This window comes from Suricata suricatta, chromosome 12 (genome assembly GCF_006229205.1).
Source record: "Suricata suricatta isolate VVHF042 chromosome 12, meerkat_22Aug2017_6uvM2_HiC, whole genome shotgun sequence".
NCBI classification, from domain to species: Eukaryota; Metazoa; Chordata; class Mammalia; order Carnivora; family Herpestidae; genus Suricata; species Suricata suricatta.
Window position 1 is genome coordinate 86,225,902 of NC_043711.1, and position 26,132 is coordinate 86,252,033.

General features: G+C 51.0%; 1 protein-coding gene and 1 long non-coding RNA gene across 2 annotated transcripts; one reads left to right on the plus strand and one right to left on the minus strand.

Annotated features, from left to right (window-relative positions):
- Positions 1 to 2,145: 2,145 nt before the first annotated feature.
- On the minus strand, positions 2,146 to 3,461 carry LOC115275150. Its single transcript, XR_003901409.1, has 2 exons — positions 3,300 to 3,461; positions 2,146 to 2,575 (listed from the first exon to the last, which is right to left on the minus strand). It is a non-coding gene; the product is annotated as an uncharacterized LOC115275150 (long non-coding RNA).
- A 234-nt stretch (positions 3,462 to 3,695) lies between these two features.
- ARHGAP40 (Rho GTPase activating protein 40) lies at positions 3,696 to 24,895 on the plus strand. Its single transcript, XM_029917946.1, is given in 21 exon segments — positions 3,696 to 3,710; positions 6,280 to 6,325; positions 6,328 to 6,381; positions 10,344 to 10,547; positions 10,861 to 11,023; positions 11,296 to 11,512; positions 13,994 to 14,171; positions 15,647 to 15,749; positions 16,301 to 16,357; positions 17,026 to 17,088; positions 18,349 to 18,395; positions 18,398 to 18,429; positions 20,751 to 20,802; positions 20,805 to 20,868; positions 21,476 to 21,488; positions 21,584 to 21,638; positions 21,641 to 21,772; positions 23,086 to 23,121; positions 24,111 to 24,133; positions 24,135 to 24,171; positions 24,864 to 24,895. Coding segments are annotated over 21 exon segments (1,623 nt in total).
- The last annotated feature ends 1,237 nt before the right edge of the window (positions 24,896 to 26,132 follow it).

Below are 26,132 nucleotides of genomic sequence, written 5' to 3' on the forward strand. Positions count from 1 at the left end.
TCTCAAGATCCACTGTGATATCCCAGGCTCTTCCTGTGGGCGATGCAGCTTAATGTTGTGCTGTTGATGTTTGTAAGAAGCACAAGTAAACTCAGAACAGCAAGTGGACGCGTCTCTCTCTTCAGACCCCCTGGTCATGACAGGTCTCACAGCCATGCCCTTATTTTCCACCTCTAAACAAACTCCGGAATCTTGAGTGCAGGCCCCTCCCTCATCCATCTCCGAAGCCAGTCCTCTCTGTAGTAGTTTCCTGGGGCTGCCACAACAGCGTGTCACAAATTGGGTGGCTTCAAACAACAGAAACCTGTTGTTTCACAGTCTGGAGGCGAGGCGTCCTGAAGGTGCTGGCGGGACATGCTCCCCTTGAACCTGTGGGAAGGATCCTTCCCTGCCCCTTCCAGCGACTGGCAGCTCCAGATGTCCCCTGGCTTGGGGCCGCCTTCCTCCAGTCTCTGCCTCCATCTCCACGTGGCCTTTCTCCCTCTGTGTCCTCACATCATCGTCCCTCTCTGTGTGTCTGTCTCTGTGTCCACATTTCTGCTTTTTATAAGGACACTAGTTCGTTGGTGAGGGCTCACCCTAATGACTGCATTTTAACTTGATTACCTCTATTGAGACCCTCTTTCCAAAAATGGTCATATTCTGAGATCCTGGGGGTTAGGACCTCCGTGTATATTTTTAAGGGGACACAATAATCCCTTCTGTGAAGATTGAATCTGGTCTTACGTGTAAAGCTCTGAGCGCAATGCTCAGCTGACACTTGGTAAACAATCCTGAAATTGCTGCCAAAAGAAAAAAGTTGAGCGCCTGGAAGTAAGGTGCTTGGTGTACATCATCTGCCAGGTACATTTTGGGTCCTTGATGCGTATTGTCCCATGAATCTTCACAATCACCCCTTGAGACAGGCAAGACTTTCATTTAAATTTTTAAAAATATTTCTGAGAGAGAGCATGAGCAGGAGAGGGGCAGAGAGAGACGCACAGAATCTGAAGCAGGCTCCAGGCTCTGAGCTATCAACACAGAGCCCAATGTGGGACTCGAACTCACGAACAGTGAGATCATGACCTGAGCTGATGTCAGACGCCAAACCGACAGCCACCCAGGCGCCCCAAGACTTTCATTTAAATGATGAGGAAGCTGTGACTCAGAGAAGTTAAGACCCTTGTCCGAAGTCAAACAGCTTACGGGGCAGAGCTGAGGATCAACTGCAGGCCTATGTGGCTCCATCCATCACACTGGCTAGGACGCCTGTATGGAGGGGAGCAGGAGATATGTGGGTGGGTGGGTGGGTGAGGGAAGCAGGGAAGAAATGCTGAGCACAGAGCACACAACCCTGGGAAACTCTGGGTCTGAGGGCCGTGGAATGCTTCTCAACAGCAGTGAGTGGGTGGGCTAGGTCCTAGGCTCCCCGGGGAGGTGCTGGCCGGGCCAGGATCTGAGTCACTGCATTGTGGCCTAACACGCCTGACCCATACTCCAGGGCTGGGACCAGGCCCAACTGGGGCTGAGGGATGTTGCCCAGAGTGTGGGTGCACTTCACCCTATTCTGAATACACACAGTTCTCCAGGAAGCTGAGGGGAACTTGAAAGTGCAGTTTACTCAAGACTCAGGATGCTCTCTCCTCCTCCTTGCATTCTTTCTAGGGGTTCCCTACACCTAAGCAAAGTGAGAACAAATGAGGTTTTCTGTTCTCAACTCCTAAACCACAAGTTCATTTACTTAGGTACTCGTTTACTCATTCAAACATTTATTTATTCCTTCTGTCATTTGGTTTTCCACCCATTTGCCTAATGGCTCACTGATTTATTCATGCTCTCACACATTCATATACACAACTATCTGTTCATTATCCCCATCCATCCATCATCCATCTACCATCCATCCGTCCATCCATCCATCATCCATTCACCATGCATCCATCCATTCATCCATCCATCCAAAACTTATTAAACACTTAGCCTCCCCTCCCACCCAGTCCTGCCTTTTTCACACCCTCAACACAATCCTGCTTGCTTGCTTTCCTGCTTCCTGGAAGATATTACCATCCCCATTTCACAGAGAAGGAAATCAAGATTTAGAACAGGTGGATGATCTAAAGGCACAGAGGGAGGGGCCAGGTCAGGGTGAAGATCCCTAAGCCATGGTTGCTTTTTCCTAGTCACATTACCCAGGTATTTTATTAACTCAGTGTAACTTACAATTGGATGGGTCGTGTGTGTGTGTGTGTGTGTGTCTGTAGGTGCCCCCAGGGTCATATCACACACCATACAGCCATTCCTCCCACGATGACCACGTCTGAGGATCTACTAGTGGCCTCTGTCCCTACTTTGTCTTCACCCCGGCTTCTTCCCAGCCCCTGGGTTTTTCACTTGGCCAAGGAAAGTCTGGCATTTCCCTGACACTGAGCACCCGGAGGCCCCATGGGGGTTTATCTCCATCCATCTTGCTCTGATACATCACTGTCCATTGCTAATTAGGAGGCAGAGGGAATCTTCAAAAGAGAGCAACTAGTAAAAAGCAGAGCTGAGGCTGAGTCCAGGCCGGTGGTATTCCTGCCCCAACCACATGTTGCATCTGGCCAATGGGGAGAAAAAAAGAGAAGGAAAAGTCACAACTAAGAAAAAGAAGTTACAGAAAGAGCTTATTGCAAAGTGGTTGAGAACATGGGCTATGAAGCCAGGCTCCTGGGATCAAAGTCCAGTTCTACCACTTACGAGCCAGGTCATGTTGGACAAGTTAATTCCTGTGTACTTCTGTTTTCTTTCTCATCTGTAAAATGGGGTACTACTACTAATAGACACTTGTGGCAATCACATGAATTAATCCACATAAAATAGTGGTTCTTAACGGGCAATTTGGTCCTGCAGGAGACGTCTGGCATGGTCTGGAGACATTTACGGTTGTTACACTGAGGGGGGTGCTTTTGGCGTCTGGTGGGTGGAGGCCAGTGTGGAGGCGGAGGACCCTGCCACAGCGTTTGCGTGCTGCCCGTGTCCAGGGCCTGCGACTCCCAGGGCCTGCATTGGGCTCACTCTGTCACTGTGGCCGCAGGCCTGTGCTTGTGACCGGAGCTTCTCCTTAACTTCCTGTAGCCTCTGATGTTCCTAATGAGGAGAGTGGCAATGCTATAAATAAAAATAATTAGTGCAATGGTTCCTATTTCCTGTGCACGTACGACAGGCCAGCTACTCTACCTGACTTCTTATTTACATGCCTTGTGATGGCCACAGTGAGGTGTAGCTGTGATTAGTCCCACTCTGCAGGGGAAACAGAGGCTCAGGGAAGTGAAGAGTCTCACATGGGACGCAGGGTGTGCCTCTAACGCTGGAGGTGGCACACACATCAGCAACACTGCCCTTTTCTGTCACCTGCCAGGGTCTTGTCACAGTCAGGGAGGTGGCAGCAAGGGCAGGCACTCTGAGAGGAACAAAAGTCTGCCCAAGGGCCCACCTGCCACTTTGTGAGAACCCCAGCCACGCCTCCCCAGCACACCCCAATGTGATTGGTCCCTCCACACATGGCCTTTGTGAGCTCATGGGCCCGCCCCTCCCCCCATCATCTTGTCCTTGGGGTCTGGAGTGCCCCCACCGGCAAGGGTCTTCACAAGATCATCTTGCAAAACCCCCATCCCTACCACTGTTTTCCCACTTCACGGTTTTGGAAACTGAGGCTCCAAACTGGATGGGAAAGGGCCATGGTCCCACAGAGAGTGAGTAGGGGCAGGGACTGAAGCTGAGGACTTCCAGGATGCTGCCTCCTCTCTCTGGTCCCCTGGAGGGACAACAAGTCGATGTGTGAGGGGAAGGCTTTGGTTTTTTGTTTTTGTTTTCGTTTGGCTCTGTCAGCACAGAGCCCAAGGCCGGGTCGGACTCAGGAACCACCAGATCAGGACCTGAGCCGAAGTCGGACACTTAACTGACTGAGCCACCAGGCACCCCAAGGGGTAGGCTTTGCTTTCGAGGGAGGTCTGAGCAGCTGTGAGCGCTGCCCGGGGCATCTGACCCGATGTGTGTTTTGTCCACAGGCTCGGCTTGTCAGGCTCTGGCCCCAGGCTGCAGGACAGGAGCTAGAAGCGGCTTATGGGCTGGGCAGCATCGGGTAAGTCACTGGTCCTCTCTGAATGTCAGGTGGGAAGCGCCCAGAAGCAGCTTGTGTTTATTGAAGTGACGTTTATTGAGGACTTCTTGTTCCACCCGCATATGTACATCAGCTTTCCAGTAACTAGTTATAGCAGGAGCTCAAAAACATTTGCGGACTGACTGAAGTAGCTCTTATAGCACGCTAGGGGGTCTCCATGTGAAGATGAGGAAGCGGAAGCTTACCAGGTCCCCAGGCTCCCCAGGGTCACTTCACTAAATATGACAGATCTAGGGGCACCTGGTGGCTCAGTCGGTTGAGCATCCAACTTCAGCTCATGTCATGGTCTCGTGGTTCATGGATTCGAGCCCCGCATCAGAGCCTGGAGCCTGCTTCGGATTCTGTGTCTCCCTCCCTCTCTGCCCCTCCCCTGCTCATGCTCTGTCTCTCTGTCTCAAAAATAAATAAACATTAAAAACTTTATAAAAGTGACGGATCTAGGATTCAAAGTCAGACCTGCCTGACACCTGAGCCAAAGTTCTTCTAAACGTACGGATCTGGTTATCTGGTGTGTAGTAAGTGCTCAGTAAATGCCTTAAAAACAAAATTACAGCTAGAGACAATTAATCGTGCTGTACGCTTAGGATCTGTGCACCTTTCTGCATGCACTGTTCATCAATGAAATGTTGAAAGCAAAACCAAAAAAACTGTATTTGTGAAGCTCGGTGAAGCTTGTGGATGCACTCGGTCCCGTTGTTCTGCTGAACCGAAGGCTTGTGGCCACACCGCACGGCATCATCTTGCACCAAGGACACCTTTAGAATGTTGGGGTTTTATCTGATGTCTCTTCTTTCCTGTGCCCCATCTGACCCCCTTAGAAAGTTCACCCAAAGGAACGATTGCCCCTCTCTCGCTGCTTAGCTGTCATAACGGGGACACAGTTGACTTCTGTTTGCATTTAGCTACTGCCGTTTTCCATTTGTCACGAAAACACACAGATGCTGGGAATTTTCAAGCGAATCGCAAAACAACTACAGAAACCAAACTGTGTGCCAGCATGGGGGACCAAACAGATTCGCAGGAGGGACGCTGACTAGCAGCTTTCGCAAAAAGCATAAATAGAGTAGAACGGCCAATTTTATAATTAACTGGGAATCAGTCTCCAGTTAAGCTTCTGCTCAGTGAAAATGGCCAGACTGTTACCTGGGGAGAGCTGGTGCCCCACCTCTTCCTGTGAGCCCTGGCGGACCTGAGGTTTCTCTGCTTTATCGCATTTGAGTATATTTGGGGATGCGAGTGTTTGTCACCTGGAGTCGAGCTCAGCGTGTGGGCAGGACACTCGGGAGGAAGGCACGAGGCAGGGCCTTGTGGACAAGGACAGGCCATGTGCCAAATGAACACAGAGGCCCTTGTTCAAACGTTATTAAGAATTTCATGATGATGATTAAACCAAGCAGGAGGCCCTTCTAAACATTGGGTGACGCTAAGTTGGGGGGACATTGATGGGTGGGATCCCAAGTTGTGAGCGAGTCACCACCTCGGGGGCTCCAGGGCAGTGGCCCTCACAAGAGGGAGGCCAAGGGAGGCAGCAGAACAAAATCGGCATCTTTCCTGGGCTGTAACGACAACAAACAGACAAATCCAGTAGAACAATCCCTTTAGGAAGGCAGTCTGCCAGGAAGTGTCACATTTTCACACACCTTTTGATTCGGCAAATCCACATCTAGCACTCTGTTCTACTCTACTTCTGCTCAAAGGAACATGATCATAAATACGGTGCTTATCATCGTGCTACTTGTGACGCTGACAGATGGAAAGAGCCCAAGCCTCTGTCACAGGGGACAGATTAAAAACCATGCTACCTCCCCAGCAAGGACCTTTTGAGAAAAATGTGCTGCCGAAGTGACCCTCTTGCGACTCAAACTGCTCCGTGGACAACACCTAGGACCCAGTTTTTAAACCTTCTATTTATTGCTGAGTGTGGGATCCAGTTTGTTCCAAGCTTGGGTCCCCACTGTGTGCCCGCCAATTCCCTGAAGCCACTCGCTTTGCATCCACGTCGAGAGCTGGTTGTCTCTATCCCAGAACTCCCAGCAAGAGCGCCGTGTGTTACCTTCCTGGAATCAATTCCTGTGGCTCGATGAATGCACAGGATGCTTCTTTTCTTTTCTGGCTTTTTGCTGTTTGTTTGTTTTTTGGAGAGCTCATCCATGGATGGCTCTTGGATGGAGGTGGAGTGGATCCAACAAAGGATGGGCTGAAGGAAGAGGATGGCAGCAGAGGTGAAGACAGGCTCCCACAGGGTGACGAACCTGCTGGGTGCTGGGAGGGACCGCCTACAGGGGGAGACTTGGCAGGGGCCAGCCGGGAGCCAGAACAGGAAGGGGCTTTCCCTTGCAGCTGGACTGGTGCAGTAGCCTCTTCCCTGGTCTCCCTGCCCCGCCCTTGACCCAAGCTGTCTGGTCTCCATCTTTTCCATGGCACAGTCAAAACGGCCATTTTATAATGTCAATTAGATTATACCCTCCTTAGATTAAGTCATTTAGCAAATATTGATGAATGCCTCTTACGTGCCAGGTACTGTTTAGGCATTGGAGATACAACAGTGAACACAAAGCAAAATATGTCCCTTTGTGGAGTTAATATTCAAATGGAATTCTAAGTGCTCTGCTTAAAATTTAGATGTCTCCCCATCTCTCTCAGTGACAGACAACCATGGGTCCCTGTCATCTCTACTGCATAAGCACCCCAGACTTAGCAGTGTAAAGCAGCAGTCACTGTCATGATGACGATGATGGTGATGATGATGGTGATGATGATGGTGATGATGGTGGTGATGATGATGGTGATGGTAGTGATGGTGATGATGATGATGGTGATGGTGGTGATGATGATGATAGTGATAATGGTGGTGATGGTGATGATGGTGATGATGGTGGTGATGATGGTGATGATGGTGATGGTGGTGATGGTGATGATGATGGTGATGGTGGTGGTGATGATGGTGATGGTGGTGATGGTGATGACGATGATGGTGATGGTGGTGATGATGATGATAGTGATAATGGTGGTGATGGTGATGATGATGGTGATGATGGTGGTGGTGATGATGGTGATGGTGGTGATGGTGATGATGATGATGGTGATGGTGGTGATGATGATAGTGATAATGGTGGTGATGGTGATGATGATGGTGATGATGGTGGTGATGATGGTGGTGATGATGGTGATGATGGTGGTGGTGATGATGGTGATGGTGGTGATGGTGATGATGATGGTGATGATGGTGATGGTGATGACGGTGATGGTGGTGATGGTGATGATGATGGTGATGGTGGTGGTGGTGATGATGGTGATGGTGGTGATGGTGATGATGATGATGGTGATGGTGGTGATGATGATAGTGATGATGGTGGTGATGGTGATGATGATGGTGATGATGGTGGTGATGGTGGTGGTGATGATGGTGGTGATGGTGATGGTGATGATGATGATGGTGATGGTGGTGATGATGGTGATGATGGTGATGATGGTGATGATGAAGATGATGGCAATGATGATGATGGTAATGATGATGATGACAATGATGTGTAATTGCTCTGGGGGTTGACAGAGCTCAGTGAAGCAATTATACCTACAGTGTAAGCTCCACAAAGCCAGGGTACAATGTCCTTCATTTTCACCACTGCATCCTCAGTCCACCGCACGTTCTCATACTCCATGCTTACTTGTTCAGTGAATGAGGGAATTGAAAGAGCATCCGCATGAGGAGGCTTGGGTGGCTCAGTCAGTTGAGCTCAGGTCATGATCTTAGAACTCATGAGCTCGAGCCCTGCATTGGGCTTGGGCAGACAGCTCAGAGCCTGGAGCCTGCTTCAGATTCTGTGTCCCCCTATCTCTGCCCGCCCCCACTCACATTCTGTGTGTGTGTCTCTCTCAAAAATAATAAACATTAAAAAATTACAAAGAGAAAGAGCATCCACATGGAAACCTCCTTGGTTTGGCACATATTTCAGCCCAGGATTTCCAAAACATGTGGTTGTATGGACCACACTGATCCCCCAAGGGCCTGATGGTCTGCCATGGCGTCTCAAGTACAGGGCACACACGTGGGCATGGAGGAAGCAGGACAGGCCCCCCACTGCAGGGAACCAGCCTTCCATCATGACCTGACCAGCAATCTCATTTCAAACAAAACAGCTTGGGACCGGGAAGGATAAAGGAGAAATCTGTGTGAACAACTAAATAAAACAGGAGCTAATTTAGACCCTCAGGGTAGTGGGAGCCTCTGGGCTGCATGGGACCAAGAATGGTAATATAGTCATTGATTCTCATTAACTTCTACTTATGGCTCATGGTGGTGGATACACCATTTAATGGTTGGAATATTGACTTTCTGTTGTAGTTTTGTTGTTGGTTTTGGTTTTTTTGAAGTAGGCTCCACACCCACAGCAGAGCCCAATTCGGGGCTTGAACTCAGGACTCTCAGATCAAGACCCAAGCTAAGATCAAAGTCTGACACTCAACCAACTGAGCCACCCAGGTGCCCCAGGATATTGACTTTTTTTTAAAATTCAGAGACAGAGAGAGACAGAGCATGAGCATGGGAGGGGCCTAGAGAAGGGGAGACACAGAATCTGAAGGACGCTCCAGGCTCTGAGCTGTCAGCACAGAGCCCAGTGCGGGGCATGAACTCACAAGCCACGAGATCATAACCTGAGCCAAAGTCGATGCTTAACGGACTGAGCCACCCAGGCACCCCTGACTTTTTTTAAGAATAGATTTAAGTGAGGGGCACCTGGGTGTCCCAGTTGATTAAGCATCGACTTTGTCTCAGGTCATGATCTCACGGTTTGTGGGTTCAAGCCCTGTGTTGGGCTCTGTGCTGACAGCTAGGAGCCAGGAGCCTGTTTCTGCCCCTCCTCTGTTCTCACTTTCTCTATCTCTTTCAAAAATAAATAAACATTTAAAAAATAGATTTAATGCAAATGTGACCCCCATGATTAGGGAAAAATATGAAGTAAATAATTATACAGGACTGACTGGATACAGACACAAATTAAAATGGTGGTAGGTAAATGCATCAATTTCAGGAAACCCTGAAAAGATCCTGCACAACAAATGATCTGGGGCTCGCCAGGGGGAACAAGAGTCCGGGCATTGCAGTGGACTCAGCACCTCCACCAGTCAGCATGTGTCAGGGGAGGGCCCACGCAGCCATGGCGACCCTAGGAAGTGTTTGCTTGGGTCCCAAGTACAGGAGAAATGTTGGAACAAGATGGGAGTGTCTGGATGTGTACAATCTAGGCTGCCATAAAAAGCAAGTTTTGGTTTTTGTTTTTTTTAACATTTATTTTTGAGAAACAGAGACAGATCATGAGCAGGGGAGGGGCAGAGAGAGACACACACAGAATTGGAAGCAGGCTCCAGGCTCTGAGATGTCAGTCCAGAGCCCTATGTGAGGCTTGAACCCACGAACTGAGATCATGACCTGAGCCAAAGTTGGATGCTCTACCAACTGAGCCACCCAGGCGCCCCAAGTTTTGGTTTTTTGAATGACCAGCGCCTGGTTGACTAACTCGGTCAACACTAGGCACAACCACACACATAACCCTAGTCTGTTCCTATATGTGTGCAACTTCCTCCTGAGCTCTTGTCTGTGCCCCATAACGAGGCAGGAGCACTCCAGGCCGGTGTTCCCCTGCATCCCAAGTGTGATCTGAAGACTCTACTGCATTAGAGTGACCCGGGAAGGCCTGAACTCCCGGGTGGAATCTCTGGAGGTGGGATGGAGGTGGTCTCAACATGTCCCCAAGATCCAGATGGACAGTTCTGCTGTTGGGACCCTGGCAAAGCCTGGTGTTAGGGTCTATTCCATCGTAAACAAGGTCTTGAATAGAGAGGTACTTTCCAAGGGGACACTGACAGGTTGCCCACACTCTACACGGCTGGCCCACGTGATTCTGTGTGGTCTTCAACCAGAACATACCAGGGGCTTCCTCAGCCTGCTCTATTCCCCAGGGATTAGAGTGGTGCAGGTTTAAATCTAGATAGTGGTTAATACCATCGGTGCCCCCCATATTCTCAGTTGTCTTATTAGATTTCCCCATTGAAAAGTGTGGATGGTGTCAGGGGGTCTCATGGTCAGATATGTGGATGCCCCTTGTGTCCATGTGCGTGTTTTTATGTGAGGCTTTGGTTAGTGCTTGTGGCTGAGCATGAAGCTGGGTGTGTTCATCTGGGTGTTCTCCACTGTTGGCCAAAGGGGAAGCTGGATCACAGTGGCTGTGGGATATGGGCGGGTCAGGCCTCCTTGGAGGTGCTCAGCACGGGCTCCTGTCCACCCTGACCCAGATGCAGGTGGCAGCCATCTGCCGGCTGGACGGCTATGCCCACTCAACCAAAAGACGGCACAAAGCACCAATCAGAGGTGTCAGGGGCATCTTTGGGGTCTTCAATTCAACAATGCGTAAGAGTGGCGACAGTCACTGCAGGACGTGTCTGCCCAGGGCCTCTGTGAGGCCACTGTGTCCTAAGTGCTACAGTGATCTGTTGCAGAGCTGTGTTGGGGTGTGTGTGTGTGTGTGTGGTATGAATGCTTGCCTGCACACCTGCAGGCCACTATGTTCCCATTTTACCTGTAGGTCTTTAGCAGCTGTGGGACCTTGGGCCTCAGCTGCTCCACCTGTGCAGGGGTTGGGAATGGCTCCCGAGTCCCAGGGCCATGTATCATCTGCTGCCTGCATGACTAACTGGGAGCCGTCTGCAATTAGCAGGGGAAGTGATTTCAGAGAATGGAGACTCGGCTGTGAAATGGACTCAGCTCAGTTCCAGGGCTTCTAAGCTGTTCTCCAGGCGTAGGCATTCTCCCGCTGCACCCAGGGCTGCTCTGTGGAGGGAAGGTTCACACCTCTGGGCATCTCACACTTCCTGCAGGTTGCTCAGGTGAGGGCCTGAATCTCTGCATAAGAGCTGGCTGCCTGGAGTCATGATCTCAGCCCCTAATCTTAGGCAAACGCTGCTGAGCTTAGTGAGCCCGGGTACAGGGCGCGGGCCTGGGAAATGGCTTCCTAGAGCGCTGGGCTTGGAATGGGTGGGGAGGTGGCCGGTCCTGACTGCCTCTCTGTTCTGTTTCCAGCCGCAGAATCTGAGGGGCTGCAGGCAGGGAGGAGGGGAGGGAGGAAGCCCTCCACATGGATGCTGTCTGCTCCGAACAGCTCCTGCCGAGGCCCCACCGCCTCTGGGAGGCACCTGTGCCTGGCACAGGCCTTCCCAGCTGGTGAGCACACTGCCCAGAGGGCTGGTGGCCGGGCCTCCTCCTCGGGCACCGGCATATCCCACCTCGCCCTCCTCACCCTCCCTGTGCTGCTGGGCACCCGGCGCTCTCCTGTTGAACCATTCCTTCATTTAATTCGTGCCCCGGCTACCTCCGCGGTGACTGCCCGCGTCAGGGCCTGGGGAGCAGGGGCACGGACATTTATGCTCTTCTTCACGTCATGTCCACTTATGTTCTTGGTGTTTATGCTTAGAAAGCTCTCCTTTGCCTGGCAAACCAATAACTATCTCCCTACATGTGTTTTTCTAGTTTGTTTTTGAATGAATTTTGGTGTCTGGTGTGAAAGAGAGAGACTCAACTTCTGCTTCCTTCTTAATTTCTTTTTTCCAAAATGTCCCAGCCCATTTCCTTCCAAATGAGAATGTAATCATTTATAGTTAGGTTTTTAAGACTGAAATACGGTGCATGGTGAGGTGTGCCCATATTTACCACGTGCAGCTTGATTGTGTGCACCTGTGTGACTCCCCAGAACCAGATCTAGCCCTGAGGGCTCCCCCGTGCCTTCCCCAGTCAGTCCCCACCCCCAGGGCAGCCTCTATTCCCATTTCCCAGGTCCTGCTGTTCCTCAAAGGAGAAGGTTCTTCACGGACCACACCTTCGTGTGGGCGGATAACCCCAGGTAGGGGGCCCTGGGCCTCGTTCCAGAGGCTTCCCAAGCACTGGCTTGTTTCCTTACTGTGGGAAACTGCACCAGAAGAGCTGCCAGAAGAAGAGATATGTGCCTCGACCTGCAAGATCAGCAGCCCGCACAGCAGAGCTGCGTTCTCTGCAGAGCTGCGTTATCACTCCCAGCTCAGCAGAACTGCGTCATTACTCCCAGTTCAGGGCCAGTAGGCTGGGCCTTCTTATCGGTTTCCCAGGTGCTGTGCTGTGCTGAAACTGCAGTTTCAGTTTCTCCCTTATCCTTGCCCTTGTTTCTTAGCAACTGACTTACGTCAGCTGCCCGTCTTCTGCCCTTTTAAGACGTGCGTGGTCTTTCAATAAACGAGGCTTGATCAGAGACTTGTCTTGCCTCCATTCTCTGTGTCCCCTGCCCCCCAATTCTCCCTCCCTCCCTTAGGACCTGCATTGACTGACCTGCCGGACGGGTCACCTTACCTCAGCCTGGCCGGCGGGGGGGGTTCTGTCACTGCACCCCAACCTCACTGGCAGGAAAGGGGCCGTGAAGCTCAGAGAACGGTGACAGAGCTAGTGGATCCTGAGGCCGGGATGGAGCTCCCAGCAGCCTGACCCGCAGCCTTCCCGGGGCCCTTCGTCTCCACTGCGTAGGAAGTATGCTGCCTCCTCCAGGAACCCCTACTCCCATGTGAAAGCACTCTCATTCACCCAAAGAGAAGGCTTCCTGTCCATTTTGAGGTCACTTTAGACTCACGACAAGTTGCAAAATTAGTACAGAGTTCCCATGCACTCTTTACCCAGTTTCTCCCAGGGAAAATATCCTACGTAAGCACAGTGCATCGAGCAAAACTTTTAAATAATGACTTTCTATTTCTAAAGCATCAGAGATAATTAATGCTCACCAGTACCTTACCTTCTAGTCTTGATCTATTGATGCCCCCATTAAACTATGAATGATAATGTTCAATAATCTAAAGATACCACATACTGAATTTCATGATGTTGGACTAGGCTTTATGCCAAGGACTTCACATGCATGATTTCACTTCATTCCGCTATGCTGGCAGTAATTCCCTGAATAAATAAAAACTAGAAATTGTTACAATTATTGACCACTCACTGTGTTAGGTACCGCATTTTATATGCTTGATCTAATTTAATCTTCCCCAAATCCTGTGACGTAGATTCTGTTATTAGCCCCATTTTACAAGTGAGACCAGTGACACAGAGAAAAGTCAAATGATCTACCCAAACTCACAGGAGTGTCAACTTTGAGCCCAGAAGGTATGACTCCACAGCCTACATTGCAAGCGCTAAGCTGTAGGATGGCCATAACATGACTGCCTAAGTCACAGCACGCTTCCTTTCCCTTCTTAGAGCCCGGTCACTGGAGCATAGCCTGGTCAAGTGGACCAGCCAATACCAAACAAATCACCTATGACTGAAGGAAGGCCTGGGGCTGCTTGCAGAACCCCACTGTGGCCTCTAGGTGGCGCAGTCGAGCATAATTTATTTTTCAATAACTATTCCATCATTATTCAGAGTAATACCAAGAGAAGCGTTGTAGCCGTGGGTGGCACTGCCAAGGGTAGAGACAGATGGGGTGAGGGAGAGCAACAAAGGACCAGAATAGAAGCAATGATAAGAGGGCCTGTGGAATACAAGTAATAAAAACAGCTTCCATTTACTGGGGCCCTCGCTACGTGGCTGGACCCCAGCACTTTATACCCCTTAGCCCATGTTACAAAACCCTATGAGGCGGGCACTATGTTACGACTGGGGATGGGGATTTAGAGGCTCAGAATGGGATCCAGTCAGTCAGCGAGAGAGTTTGAACCTGAACCAGGGATGGAATCCTGAGCCCCTGCTCTCTCCTCCTCATAGCCTCCTGCCGGGGGTGGGAAAGCCTCAACACAACTCAAGACGGTGGCTTGAACCATTGACTTTACTCCCCTCCCTAGGAGTTTAGGATCCCTGGAGGCAGACTTGGCTTCACCAGGGTCGGAGACTTGTCCTTACAGGATACGCAAAAGATCCCCATTGTGGGCCCCAACCCGCCGACTGTGCCCCGTGCCCTCCTTGGCTTGGTCCTGAAGAGGAGTAAGGCCGGCAAGCGGGAGGCACAGGTCTGTGGTCCCAGTGCTTCAGAAACTCTCATCCAGGGAGCTGTGTGGAGAATCTTCCACTAAAACATGCTTAGCTCCTGGACTTCTTTCAGTTATTTATATACATATATATGTATTTTTGCATATGAAAACAATCCCTGCTCATTGCAGGAAATTTGGAAAATAGAGCAAAGTACAAAAGGAAAAATGCAATTCAGATACAAGTGTTATTAACTCGTAGTGCATCATCTTCCTGAGTGTGTGTATCTTTTTTTCACTGAATATTATAGGATTATGGACATTTCCCATTGCATCATTCAGTTATTGCCACATAATGCCTCATCACAAACAACCCCCAAACTCTTGACTTAGAACAATTATTTACCTTTGTTGGCATGTTTGTGGGTGAACTGGGGGTTGGCTGGCTGATCTAGATTGGCCTTGGCCCGAGCTGTTGGTTGGGTCTGGGTCTGCTTCTCATGTCTCCCATCCTCTGGGCGCAGCAGGCCATCTGAGACCTGCCCTTGTGGCGTTAATGGCAGAAACACGGGAGAGCAAGCCCTGCCACACGATGCACTTTAAACCTCTGCATGCGTCCTGCATTGCTCAAAGCTATCACCTGGCTGCCTAGCGAAGAAAGGGGGAAGTATGTTCTGTTTCTTTAACGGGAAGAATTCCAAATTCATATGGCAAAGGGTGTAGATACAAGGAGGGGTAATGAACTTGGAAAAATATCATTTATCACACTATTGAGAACCTTCTTTGAAAACACGGTTTTTACTCAGGGTAGTATTTTCTTCCTTAGGGATATATTCTAATTTATTTAACCATTTCCTTATTACTGGACATTTATTATTTCCTTGTTTCTCCTATTATAAAACACAATCACAATTGTTCTACATAAAACTTTGAACGTGTCTTAGATTATTTGGAATATGCCTATTACGTTCTTGGTGTATGTTACCCTTCAGGAGTGTATGAGGGTGTTCATTTCACTGCATCATTGTCAACATTACACATTATAATTTTTTTGGTTTGTTTCTTTAAAGACAAGAAGATGGTGGATAAGAAAGACCAGGAGTAGCAGTTTTGCAGAGAAAGGGGTAGACAGTTGAAGAGAGAAGGAAGGTAGAGTGGATTTGGAAGGAAAAGCTTGCCCCAGAAGACTGTAAGACAGGATGAGTAACAAGACCTGGGAGTATGGGGAACTTGGCCCCTGCCTGCAGAGCTAGACCATCTACCCCACACCACGGACACACACCTTACCCAGTGCTCCCTGGGGCAGCAGCATGCTTTCCTTTCAACCCCTCTTTATCCAGCTCAGGGTTTTTGGTCTGTGATGCAGCCAATGTTTTTATTACTGCTGAGACCAAGAGTTCTGCCGAGACATGTGAAGTTTGAGCTTAGCCAGGGAAAGGGGTCTGGCTCTAGTCGCCCAGATCTTGCAGGTGGGAGTCCCATTGTCATTCCGGGATGTGAAATGCCCCTTTGGCTCCTGACATCCCGCAGAAACATGCCGAAGCGTGCCCCTCGACTCCCTGCTGGAGGCTGACCACAAAGCTCTCCCCGGCACCCAGGAGCCCCTGGTCCTTCAAGCCATAAGTTGCCCCCAGCTTAAGCTTGTTTAGCGCATGAGGGGCTGCCTCTGGGGCCACTGTTGGGAGATGTCTAGTCTGGGGGACAAGAGCATGGATGGACCTTAGAATCCTGGTTTCAAATTCTGCCTCTGACACTTGCTAGCTCAGAGACTGGGGGTGAATTTTGAATCTCTGTGAGTCTCCCTGTCAGTATCTGTGAAGTGAGTTTATAATAACAGTAGTCCCTTTTTATTAAGGGCTAAATGAGAAAAAACCATATAAAGCCCACAGAGCAATGGCTGGCTCCTGGGAGAGTCCAAGAAGGCCATTATCCTACCTCCGGCTCTCTCTCCCAGGCTTCATGGGAGACAGACACGCCCCTTTGGATCCCTCCGTGCAAGGTGCTGGTTTAAACGTTGCCTTCCTTCTCTCACTGCTGCTGTCCTGTTTTGGCAAAGAGAGGGCTGGGCTGCCTGCGTGGCTCAGTCGGTTAAGTGTCCCACTCTTGGTTTCGGCTCAGGTCGTGATCTCACATTTTGGTTTGTGGGTTCGAACCGTGCGTTGGGCTCTGTGCTGAAGAAAAAAGAGAGAGGGCTGGACGCGAAGGCATTCTCGGGGTGCCTGGATCCCAGGCCAGGGTCAAGAGAGTGGTCTGGCTTCCCCCACGTCAGCCAGGCTGCACCTCCTCCCTTACCCCAGGAGAGAATCCAGTTCCCAGCTTGTCAGTGTCCAGTCTTTGGTCTTGTTTGGTGCGGGGGGGGGGGGGGGGGGTTCCGGGGGGGGTGGAAGGGAGGAGGTGGCACAGAATGGCATGGAATGGAGACTGTGGGCCCTGGGTCAGCTGCCAACATGTATGGAGTGAAGCCCTGTGCATGTGATTTACCCAGTTAGACCATTTCATCTACGAAGACTGTTATGATCATGTTCTTTACTGAGTGTCACATTGGCAGTGTTTTTTATTTCAGCAAGTTATAATGTAAAATGCTACAAATGAGGTGTATGTTAAAGGAGAAACTTTCAGAAGAGATCTATACCTAAAGATGTTTTTGTATATTTAAATGCTTAGCTTTATTTTTCTGTAAAGGGGAGCATATTCCCATATTTGTGTATAGTCTTATTGACCAGATTCTTAAAATTATTTCAAATGCTTCATTAAAATAATTATTTTGTTATAGGAAAAAAAAGAATGAATCAGCCTTCAGAGATGGGTGCTATTACTTTGCAGATGAGGAAACTGAGGCGCAGAAAAGTGGTAGAGTAACTTTTACTGGAGCCTTGGGCCAACTTCCATTGGTGCCCCTCCTTCCTTCTGGGGATGGAGCAAAGGCTGGAGGGAGATTTCTACCCTGGCTTTTTAGAAAAGATTTTTTTAATGTTTATTTATTTTTGAGAGACAGAGAGAGACAGAGCATGAGAGGGTGAGGGACAGAGAGAGAGGGAGACACAGAATCTGAAGCAGGCCTCAGGCTCTGAGCTGCCAGCACAGGGCCTGATGCGGGGCCCCGAACTCATTCACTGTGAGATCACTACATCTCTGACGGGCTCCTCCCAGACCCTGACTCCCCACATTGGGCCCAGGCTCCCCTCTGGCACCCCTACATCTCCTTCCACCTTCAGGACCCAGCGCTCACTGCCCCCCATCTGGAAACCTGTCCCTTTCATAAGGGGGCTGCTGCTTGGCACTGGGACATCAGCTCAATGTCAGGGTCTCACGGAGGCCTGCCCAGCCACGGCTCATCCTTATACTGTTTTGTCTTTTTCTTGGTGTGAATCAGTGTCGGAAGATACTTAGTCATTTCTCTGCTGCCCTATTGTCTGTGTTCTCGCCTGAAATATCAGCTCTGCAAATCTGCGACCTGTTGGTTTCCATCAGTACCGTGTCCCAGGTCCCTGGACTGGAGATGAGACCTAACTGGCACTTGATGATATTTATTGAGTGAGTGAGTGCGTGAGTGCGTGAGTGGATGGATGGATGGATGGATGGATGGATGGATGGATGGATGAATGAGTGAGTGAAAGCATGAATGAGCCACACAGGGTCTGAGGGACGGAGCCCTGGGCACTGAGCCTCTGTGCCCGCCTGCAGCTGTCCCCCAGCTGGTGGGGCTTGGCCGAGGGGTCTGGTCTGGCTCGGCGAACTCTTCCTCTGAACTCCATAACCTCCACCTCCTTTTCTCCCTGGGGATCCTGACCCCCAGGGAGCGACGCTTCTTCCTTCGCAGCTCTCACAACGCAATGGGTTTCATTAAACCTTCTCTTCAGGGCAGTTGACTATCTCCCCTCCACAGGGTAATTGTGGGCTCATCGTATTTCTGACTTTGGACTATAACTCTCAGACCACACGTGTGTGTGTGTGTGTGTGTGTGTGTGTGTGTGTGTGTGTACACGTACGTGTTACTTTTTATTCACACAGTGTGTAGAGAGACACTCGCCATCAGCACCGGTCAAGGCTCTCTGGGCTGATACCAGCTCAGGAAACAGTTCCAGACCTCATGACGCAGGGTTTCCTGGCTGTCCCGGGACTTACCGGTCCTGCAATCCCCTTTGCTGGGAAGGGGCCTCCAGACTGAGGGAGGGAGAGTCCCCTCCGGAGACCAGAGACCCCAGGGTTTGAGACCCTCCCGCTTCCCTCAGACACCCGGACCCGAAACAGCACCTGCAGGGCCTTCACCTGCTCATCCTGCCCCTCCAGAGCCCAGCAGAAATGCCCTGAACGTAAAAGTTACTGGGGCGCCTGGCTGGCTTGGTCAGTAGAGCATGCGACTCTTGGTCTCAAGGTTGTGAGTTCAAGCCCCATGTTGGGCGAGGAGCCTACTTAAAAAAGAAATAAAAAGAAGAAAAGGGAAAAACTTCCTGGGGCTGTCTCCATTCTATCATCTCAGCCCATAGTCACCACGATGGTTCCCCACAGGCTCCTTCGTGCCTTTATTCCATTCATTCACACAACTGTGCCAGGTGCCGGGTGCGGTGACGACCAAGTCTTTCCTGAGACTTCTGTAAAGAACGCAGATGGCCCCTGAAAGGAAAGAGGGCTCACCAGAGTGAGGGCCGCTGAACATGAGCCCCGTGGGGGCACTGACAGGGGTTCAGGGGACAAAGGGCTCTGTGGCCAAAGAAGATGGGTGAGCGCTGCCTTACTGAAAGTTAGGGATCGTTCTTTCCCACAGACTTCTCAGAGCCTATGATATAAGCTAATCTCCAAGTGGAACTAGAGTATGTAGCACTTTCCCAGCCTCGCTGAGGTCTTTTGCTCTGGAAAGTATTGCCCCGCACTGGTGTTTTTTGGGGGGGGGGGACCAATTTGGGAAACACCCTTTCAGGGAACTCCCACTGTGTGTTATGGGGGGAGGTGTCAGGGGGCCTGCTTAGCTCCAGCACCCTCCTGGCTGCCTTGGGGTCAGAGCCAAGGTGTGTCTCTCTCTAGGGTGAGGCCGTGAGGAAGCGCAGTCCCACTAGGGCGAGGGGCAAGGGTAAGAGGAGAGTCCTCTCTGTGCTGTAGGCATCCAAGACCCACTGAAATCTGCAAGCTGGGCAGGGGCCCGGTGAAGACGGAGCACCTGAGACCCCCATGAACACAAGGCAGCACGGACCACTGCTGGCTGGCCACAGCGCTCAGAAATGCACAGCCTCTGACATCCACCTCGCCATCCATCCGCCCACCAATCCAAATCCATCCTGCTCACTCACCTCTCCTCCTCCCTCCCTCCAGCCATAAAGTCAGCAAGATGTTTTGTTTTTTTTTAATTCCAGAAACCGGCAAGTGTAGCTCTGACGGCTCCATCCCTCCCCCAACAGAGCCAGCGTTCCTCTGTGCTCTAAACACCAAATGCCAGCTGGTTCTCCAAGCTCGTCCTGCACCTCACACCTCTGAGTATTGGCTTATGCAGTTTGCTCTGCGTGTATCTCTCTTTCGCTCTTCAGAAAGGGCGGAAGCCTGGGAGCTCTGCTCATTCTTCCAACCTCATTCAAGAGTCTGATGGGGCATCTGGGTGGCTCTGGCTCAGTCAGTTAAGTGGCCGACTTGGGCTCAGTCATGATCTCTCCGTTTGTGAGTTGGAGCCCCCTTCCCACCCTTCCCCGTCAGGCTCTGTGCTGGCAGCTCAGACCCTGGAGCCTGCTTCAGATTCTGTGTCTCCCTCTTTCTCTGCCCCTCTGCTGCTTGCTCTCTGTGTCTCTCTTGAAAACATATAAACACTAAAAAAAAAAAAATTAAGTCTGTTGATGGCCCGCTCCTCCCCCACACGGGTACTCCCCCCATACTCCCATAGTTCTTTTCTTTTCTGTGTCTCACCTCTGAGCGAATGTGACTACTGAGGCACATTAGCTTATAATTTTTCATTGTAAGGAGTTTTTAAAAATTCCAAAAATGCCTAGTTCCTTGTTGCAAATGTCAGTCAAATGGGATAATTGCCCCTCCCTCTTCCCAAGCATGTATTATGTTGTTTAGGGATCTTGTAGGCTATTCATAGAGGAATCCAGAATGGAACACATTTCTTTCAGACCTGTGCACATGCTCTTTGTTATCAGGGTCCACACAGGTCTGGATTCTTCCTTCCAGCTCTGTCTGCTGGGCTCTGATCCAACAGACAGGGATGGGTTGCTCTGAGGGTCTATGGGAATTCTCCAATGCAGGGCTGGCTGGGGTTTCTCAAAGCCTCACCCACTCCAGGTGTGTTTTTGGGGACACGTCTGCCTGCGTGTGACATTGTCCCATAGCAGGCACACGACCCTCCAGCCTCTGTCTGGGAGACCGCTGTCCACCAAGCCCGGAGGTGGGCTCTATATCTGAGTGCCCTACTCCCTGGCCCTGTCTAGGGGCTACCTGCCCCCTCACACACACACACACACACACACACACACACACACACACACACACAGTACCAAACTAGTGCTTCAGCCCCAAGTTCAACAAGTAAGTATTGACACGAACTGAGTGCGGTGCTGGGACAGGGAGGGGGCCACGGTGACCCTCACGGACTTTGCCTGTTTCCCCAGCAGCCTCGGTCTCCTGCTAAGCCGTTATTCTTCCTGGCCAGGTCGCCTCTTTCTTGGTCTCAGAGATGCGAAAACTGAATAACAGCAGTGGCAGTGTTCCCAGCTCTTCGACGGGAGCCTCAAGACCTGGCTGCGAAGGTTCAGGCAGAGACGGACAAGGTGAGTGTCCCCCACAGCCCAGGGACAAGGACCGCGGCACAACCTGCCTGCCGGGACCGGCGCTGCCGATTAGGCCACCAGGGGTCGCTCCGGTTCCGTCGGAGCGAGCGACGAGGTGATGTCCCCGAAAGAAACTGGGAGGACACCTGGCTGACCCAGGAGGACACTGGCGTGGTGCGGGGACTTCCAGAAGTGATCCCCCTGCCCCACTTTCAGAAAGCTTTTTGTGTGCCTGACTGAGGATTAGGAAAGTGGGGGATGCTTTGTGAGCTGTGGGGTGACTGGGGGGAGGAGAGGAGTGGTAGAAAAGAAAGGCCTTTGGAGAATATCCAGTGCTCCTGGGAGGAGTCCTGAGCAGAGTTCCTTATTAAAGTCCTGACTGGACCAGTGTCCCGTTATGCATGCGGTGCGTTTATGCAAACCCGCATGCATGTGTCTGTGGATGCATTGCATGTACTCCTGTTGTATGAGTACAAAGACACGCACACGTGTGTTTCCATGCCTGTTTGTGTGTGCACGCTTTGGGGGCCACTACGTATGTGAACATGATATGCTCTGTGCGCAAAGCGCTGCTAGGCAGGTGTACATGCGCATCTTGTATTTCTAGTGGGGGTGTTTGGGTAAGTGCACATGTACGTGTGTTTACGCTCACAAATTTGAACTCCAGGCAAGCATGTGTGCACCTCTGTGGATGGATCTTCTTTTTTCACGGCAGGCTCCCCAAATGGCAAAGGTCCAGGTGGCCTGGCCTATCCCAGATCCCCTGGAGGTACTCTGACCCCCAGCACCAAAGTAGCCCATGTCCTCAGGCAGGTCACAGAGCACCTCGGTTCTTGTGCACAGCATCAGGAAGGCAGTGAGGACGTGGACAGTCTCCTTCCTCGATAAGGGGCTACTTCCTCGAGCCAGGAGCCTCCCCCTGCAGGGAGCAGACGCAAGGAAGGGTCAGCCCTTCAGAGCTGAAGGCCATTGAGGGGAGTTGCTCTTGCCACTGACTTTTCCCTTTCTGGGGTGGTCAGAACTGGGTTCTGCAGCCTTTTTAGAGAGCTTGGCTCCAAATAATAATGATAATAGACACCATTCATTCATTCATTAACAGATATTTAATGTCTGAATGTCTGCTATAGGTCAGATGCCACGTGGCATGCTAGAATCGCAATGAAAAGGATTTATGAGCTTAAAGCCCTGTAGAGGAGACAGACAGGAGTCAACAGCCACAAAGTAAATATCAAGTCACAAACTGTATTAGGTCTTACAAGACATACAAGGAGCAATGCAAATGTAAAACAATGAGCCTGGTATCGTTTGGAGACGGCGGTAAGGCTTCCAGGCACAGAAAACTGCACGTGCAAAGGTCCTGAGGAAACGGAATGTGGGACTGAAATGCAACCGTTGTACCAGGGTGCAAGAAACAGCTTGAGCTCTCAAGAGCCTCAAGATGGAGTTAGCATGAAGGCCACTCCTTAGCGAGTGTCTAGTCCACTTCCTCCTTGTGTGGATGGGAAAACTGTGGACCAGAGAGGGAAAGGGATGTACCTAGGGCCACACAGCAAACTGGGAAGAGACCATGAAATTGAACTCAGGATATCCATCATTGTAATATGATCATTATATAATTATATGACAATTTTAAGTATCATATGTAGTCATACAATCTCCATAATCCACCTTGACTCAGAATTTGCTCCTCACAGCAGGCTCCTATCCCTGTCTGTCGCCCCCTCTCCCACCTCCCTCAGTCTCCATACTGATGCTCCTGTGACAAGGGACCCATGGCTGGGCCCTTGAGTGCTGTCCAACTGCCTCTTCCCTGCTTTTGGGCCCTGGGTTCCTTCACGGGCTCCACCTCTCAGAGGGCTCTTTTTTTTTTAATCTTTATTTATTTTGAGACAGAGCGTGTGCATGAGCGGGGGAGAGAAAGAGAGAGAGAATCCCAAGAAGGCTCCATGCCATCAGCATCGAGTTGGCCGCAGAGCTCGATCTCACAACCATGAGATCATGACCTGAGCCAATATCAAGAGTCTGATGCCCAACTGACTGGGCCACTCATACGCCCCTCTCTCAGGAGGGCCCTTAGATCTCATCTCCCTCCTGGCACCCCGAATCCGTGAGAACTACCCCTTCCAGGTATAGGGTTCATAAGTGGTTGATCTTGCTTCCTCTGGAAGAAAAGGTCACAGTTTGGTCTGTCTTGTGGCAGGAGGTCTGTGAAGCCAGGTGACATCCTCCTCTTTGAAGGTGGAGGGAACATCTGTAAGTCCCAGGTGGGGAATGAGTCCAAGTCCAGGTCCCTGTGAGCTCTTGAGGGCTCATGGGGCCCTTTTGGATGGCCCTTCTCACTTCCATTTTGGGGTGAGCCTTCCCCCTCCAGGCCTCTGTCTCCCATGAAACCAGGTGGAACCCTGCTGGGAGGTCAAGGGTGAGCCTGCGGCGTGCCTCAGGATTCTGTCCAGGAGTGTGGAGTTCTACCTGGAGCTGGCCTCGGGCGTGCGGAGGACAGAATTTTTTGTTTAGTGGACAGTTGTCAATACCATCAGTGAAATTGATGCCTCTGGGGCACCTGAGCCGAAGCGGCCTGTCCCGGAACAATGGCCATGGGTTCCTCAAGGGGTTCCGCAAACACAGCTCTGGGGTCGCCGGCCTTGTGGGAGCCAGGCCTGGGCAGCCGTTCTCAGCGGCCTTCTCTAGAGCGGTGTGTCTCAAACCGCACCACTGCGTCAGAGGCACCTGGCTGCCTATGAGGACTCGGCTGGGCCCCGAGAATCTGCATTTGTGACAAGTTCCCAGGCCATGCTGATGCTGCTGGTGCAGGAACCGCACTTTGAGAGCCACTGGCGAAGAGGCAGAGGCTAAGACAAGGCTTCGGCAAGAGTGACCATTGAGGGAAGGCTCCTCAGACCAAGGAGCGTGGGAAGAATGGGGAGGAAGAGAGAAGTCCAGCCTTGGCCGCCTGGTGGCTCTGGAATGCAGATTGCATCGTGGTGCTTCCTTACAGAGACCTGGAAGTCGGGTCTTTGCCACCTCTGTGTCCTGATGCCCTGGGCAGGCAGTGTAACTACCCCTGCAAGGCATCTGACATCCACAGAGGTCAATTCCCCAGAGAGATGGGTAGCTGTGAGCCACGGCAGGCAAGGCTCACACGGGTAGGGGTGGGGGTGGTGTACTGGCCTGGTGAGGCTCTGGGCAGACCAGGAGCACCCTCCACAAGCACCCTCAGCCTCCCTCATCCCTGCTTCCCGAAGGTGAACATCTCCTGGACCCACATGACCCACCTCTTAGATCTGTATGGCACCAACCCCCATGGTGAGTAGGTCATTAAACAGGGCCCCCTCTAAGCCCTGGCACTCTAAGGAGCAGCCCAGATGTGCCACCCCACTTCCCGTGTGCCCAGTGCGGGAGCACAGCTACTTGAGGGGAAGGTCTAGACCTTCCTCAAAGCAGCACCCTCTGAAACGCCTCTCAGATCCCACAAAGGCCTCGAGTCTGGGGCTGTCTCCTCCCTGCACTACCACGCACACAGAGCCCCCTCTCCCAGGCGCCCCCCAGCCCTCAGGACAGTGGCTCCCACACCGTGCTTGCCATATGTCACCAGCATTTGGGGACTTGGATCTCCATGGGATTTTGTCTGTGATTCCCAGCCTGAGAAGAAGAAAAAACGGAGCACCTCTCTTAAGAGGCAGTTATTTTTTTCCCAGAAAAAATTACTTTGAAAGTGGCTGGAGACAAAGCCAGAAGGGCTCGGTGGCCTTGGACAAGCCTCTTACCTTCTTTGAGCCCCCTTGGAAGAGGAGGGGGTGGGCCTCGGGAGGCTGTGCCCTGAACAGCCCAGGGAGAACTGGAGAGATGGAGGCCTCCCTCCCCCGTGCTCACGATCGAGCTGTGGCTTAGTACAATCTTGTCATTTTGTGATATCATATTTAAATTCTGCTTGAAGATTAAAGGCACAAGTGAAATGTCACTTTTACTTCATTTGCGGGTTTTTTTTTTCTCCCCAGTCCAGCTCTTCATGGGGCTGTCCTTTCAGTGAGTTATCCTGCAAGCTTGGTGATGAGAAGGCCATTTCTCAACGGGCTCTGGCCATACCTTGAACCTGCAGCTGTCCAGAGGGCCAGGAAGAGGACCCAGGACTCAGGAGGGATGGAGTCATAACAGTAGTTGCTGCGGGGGGGGGGGGGGCTGCAGGGACGGCTCCTCCCCCCTTTCATCTCCAGATCTCTCCCTTCCTCCTGCCTTTTCTGAGTCTGTGTCCTCAGAGCAGGTGAAGCCTCATCATTCATTCATTCACCATGAATGTATTAGCCACTTAATATATGCCGAGAGCTTTACAAGCTTAACTTCCACAATAATCCTGTGTCTCCATTTGAGTTCCTCTAGACAATGATTCAAGTGCAAATAGTGATCACAAGAAAGACAAGGAGCTGGGGAGGGGGTAGAGGGAGGCAGCTCATAAAAGCACCCATCATCAAGCAGGTTACCGCTGTGGGCAACCAGAGCTTAATTCTACTGGAGAATTCTGAGAAGCAATGTAGAAGACCTTCATCAGACTTATGCCCACCTGCTTGCAGCAGATTAAGAGCCTTTGAGTGGCCTCAATTTCCCCAGCAGCTCCATCCAAAGAGCCCAGACTAGATGAAGCAGAAGTTGAGCCCAACAATAGCATCTCAATCCCACAAAGTAGGTGTTACTAGGGTCTTATTTTACATAGGAAGGAATTGAAGTTTAGCAAGGTTACACCATGGGTTCACACCAAGTGAGAGGTTGGATGCCCAATTCCAAATCGAGTGCTCTTTCAGCCATACCACGATTGCCTGAAGCAGGATAAGGATCTGGTAGGTGCTAGAGAGAGAGGACAGTCAAGAATGGACATGGGAGGAATGGGTAGATTATCCTAGTGGGGGAAATACCATGCAATTCAGCCAAAGTTTCTGCTTCTGTTTCCCCGTTCCTCCCTAACCACCACAGTCCACCTAGAAGTCCTATGGGACCTCCCACCAAAATACACACCAATCTACCCACTTCACGCTTTTACTCCTATTATCATCCTAGTCTAAGCCATGATCATCTCAATGCCTTTGATTATGATAATGATGATGGTGATGATGGTGATGATAATGGTGGTGGTGGTGGTGATGGTGGTAGTGATCGTGATGGTGGTGGTGGTGATGATGGTAATAATGATGATAGTGATGGTGGTGATGATGATAATGATGATGGTGATGGTGGTAGTGATGGTGATGATGATGGTAGTAGTGATCGTGATGGTG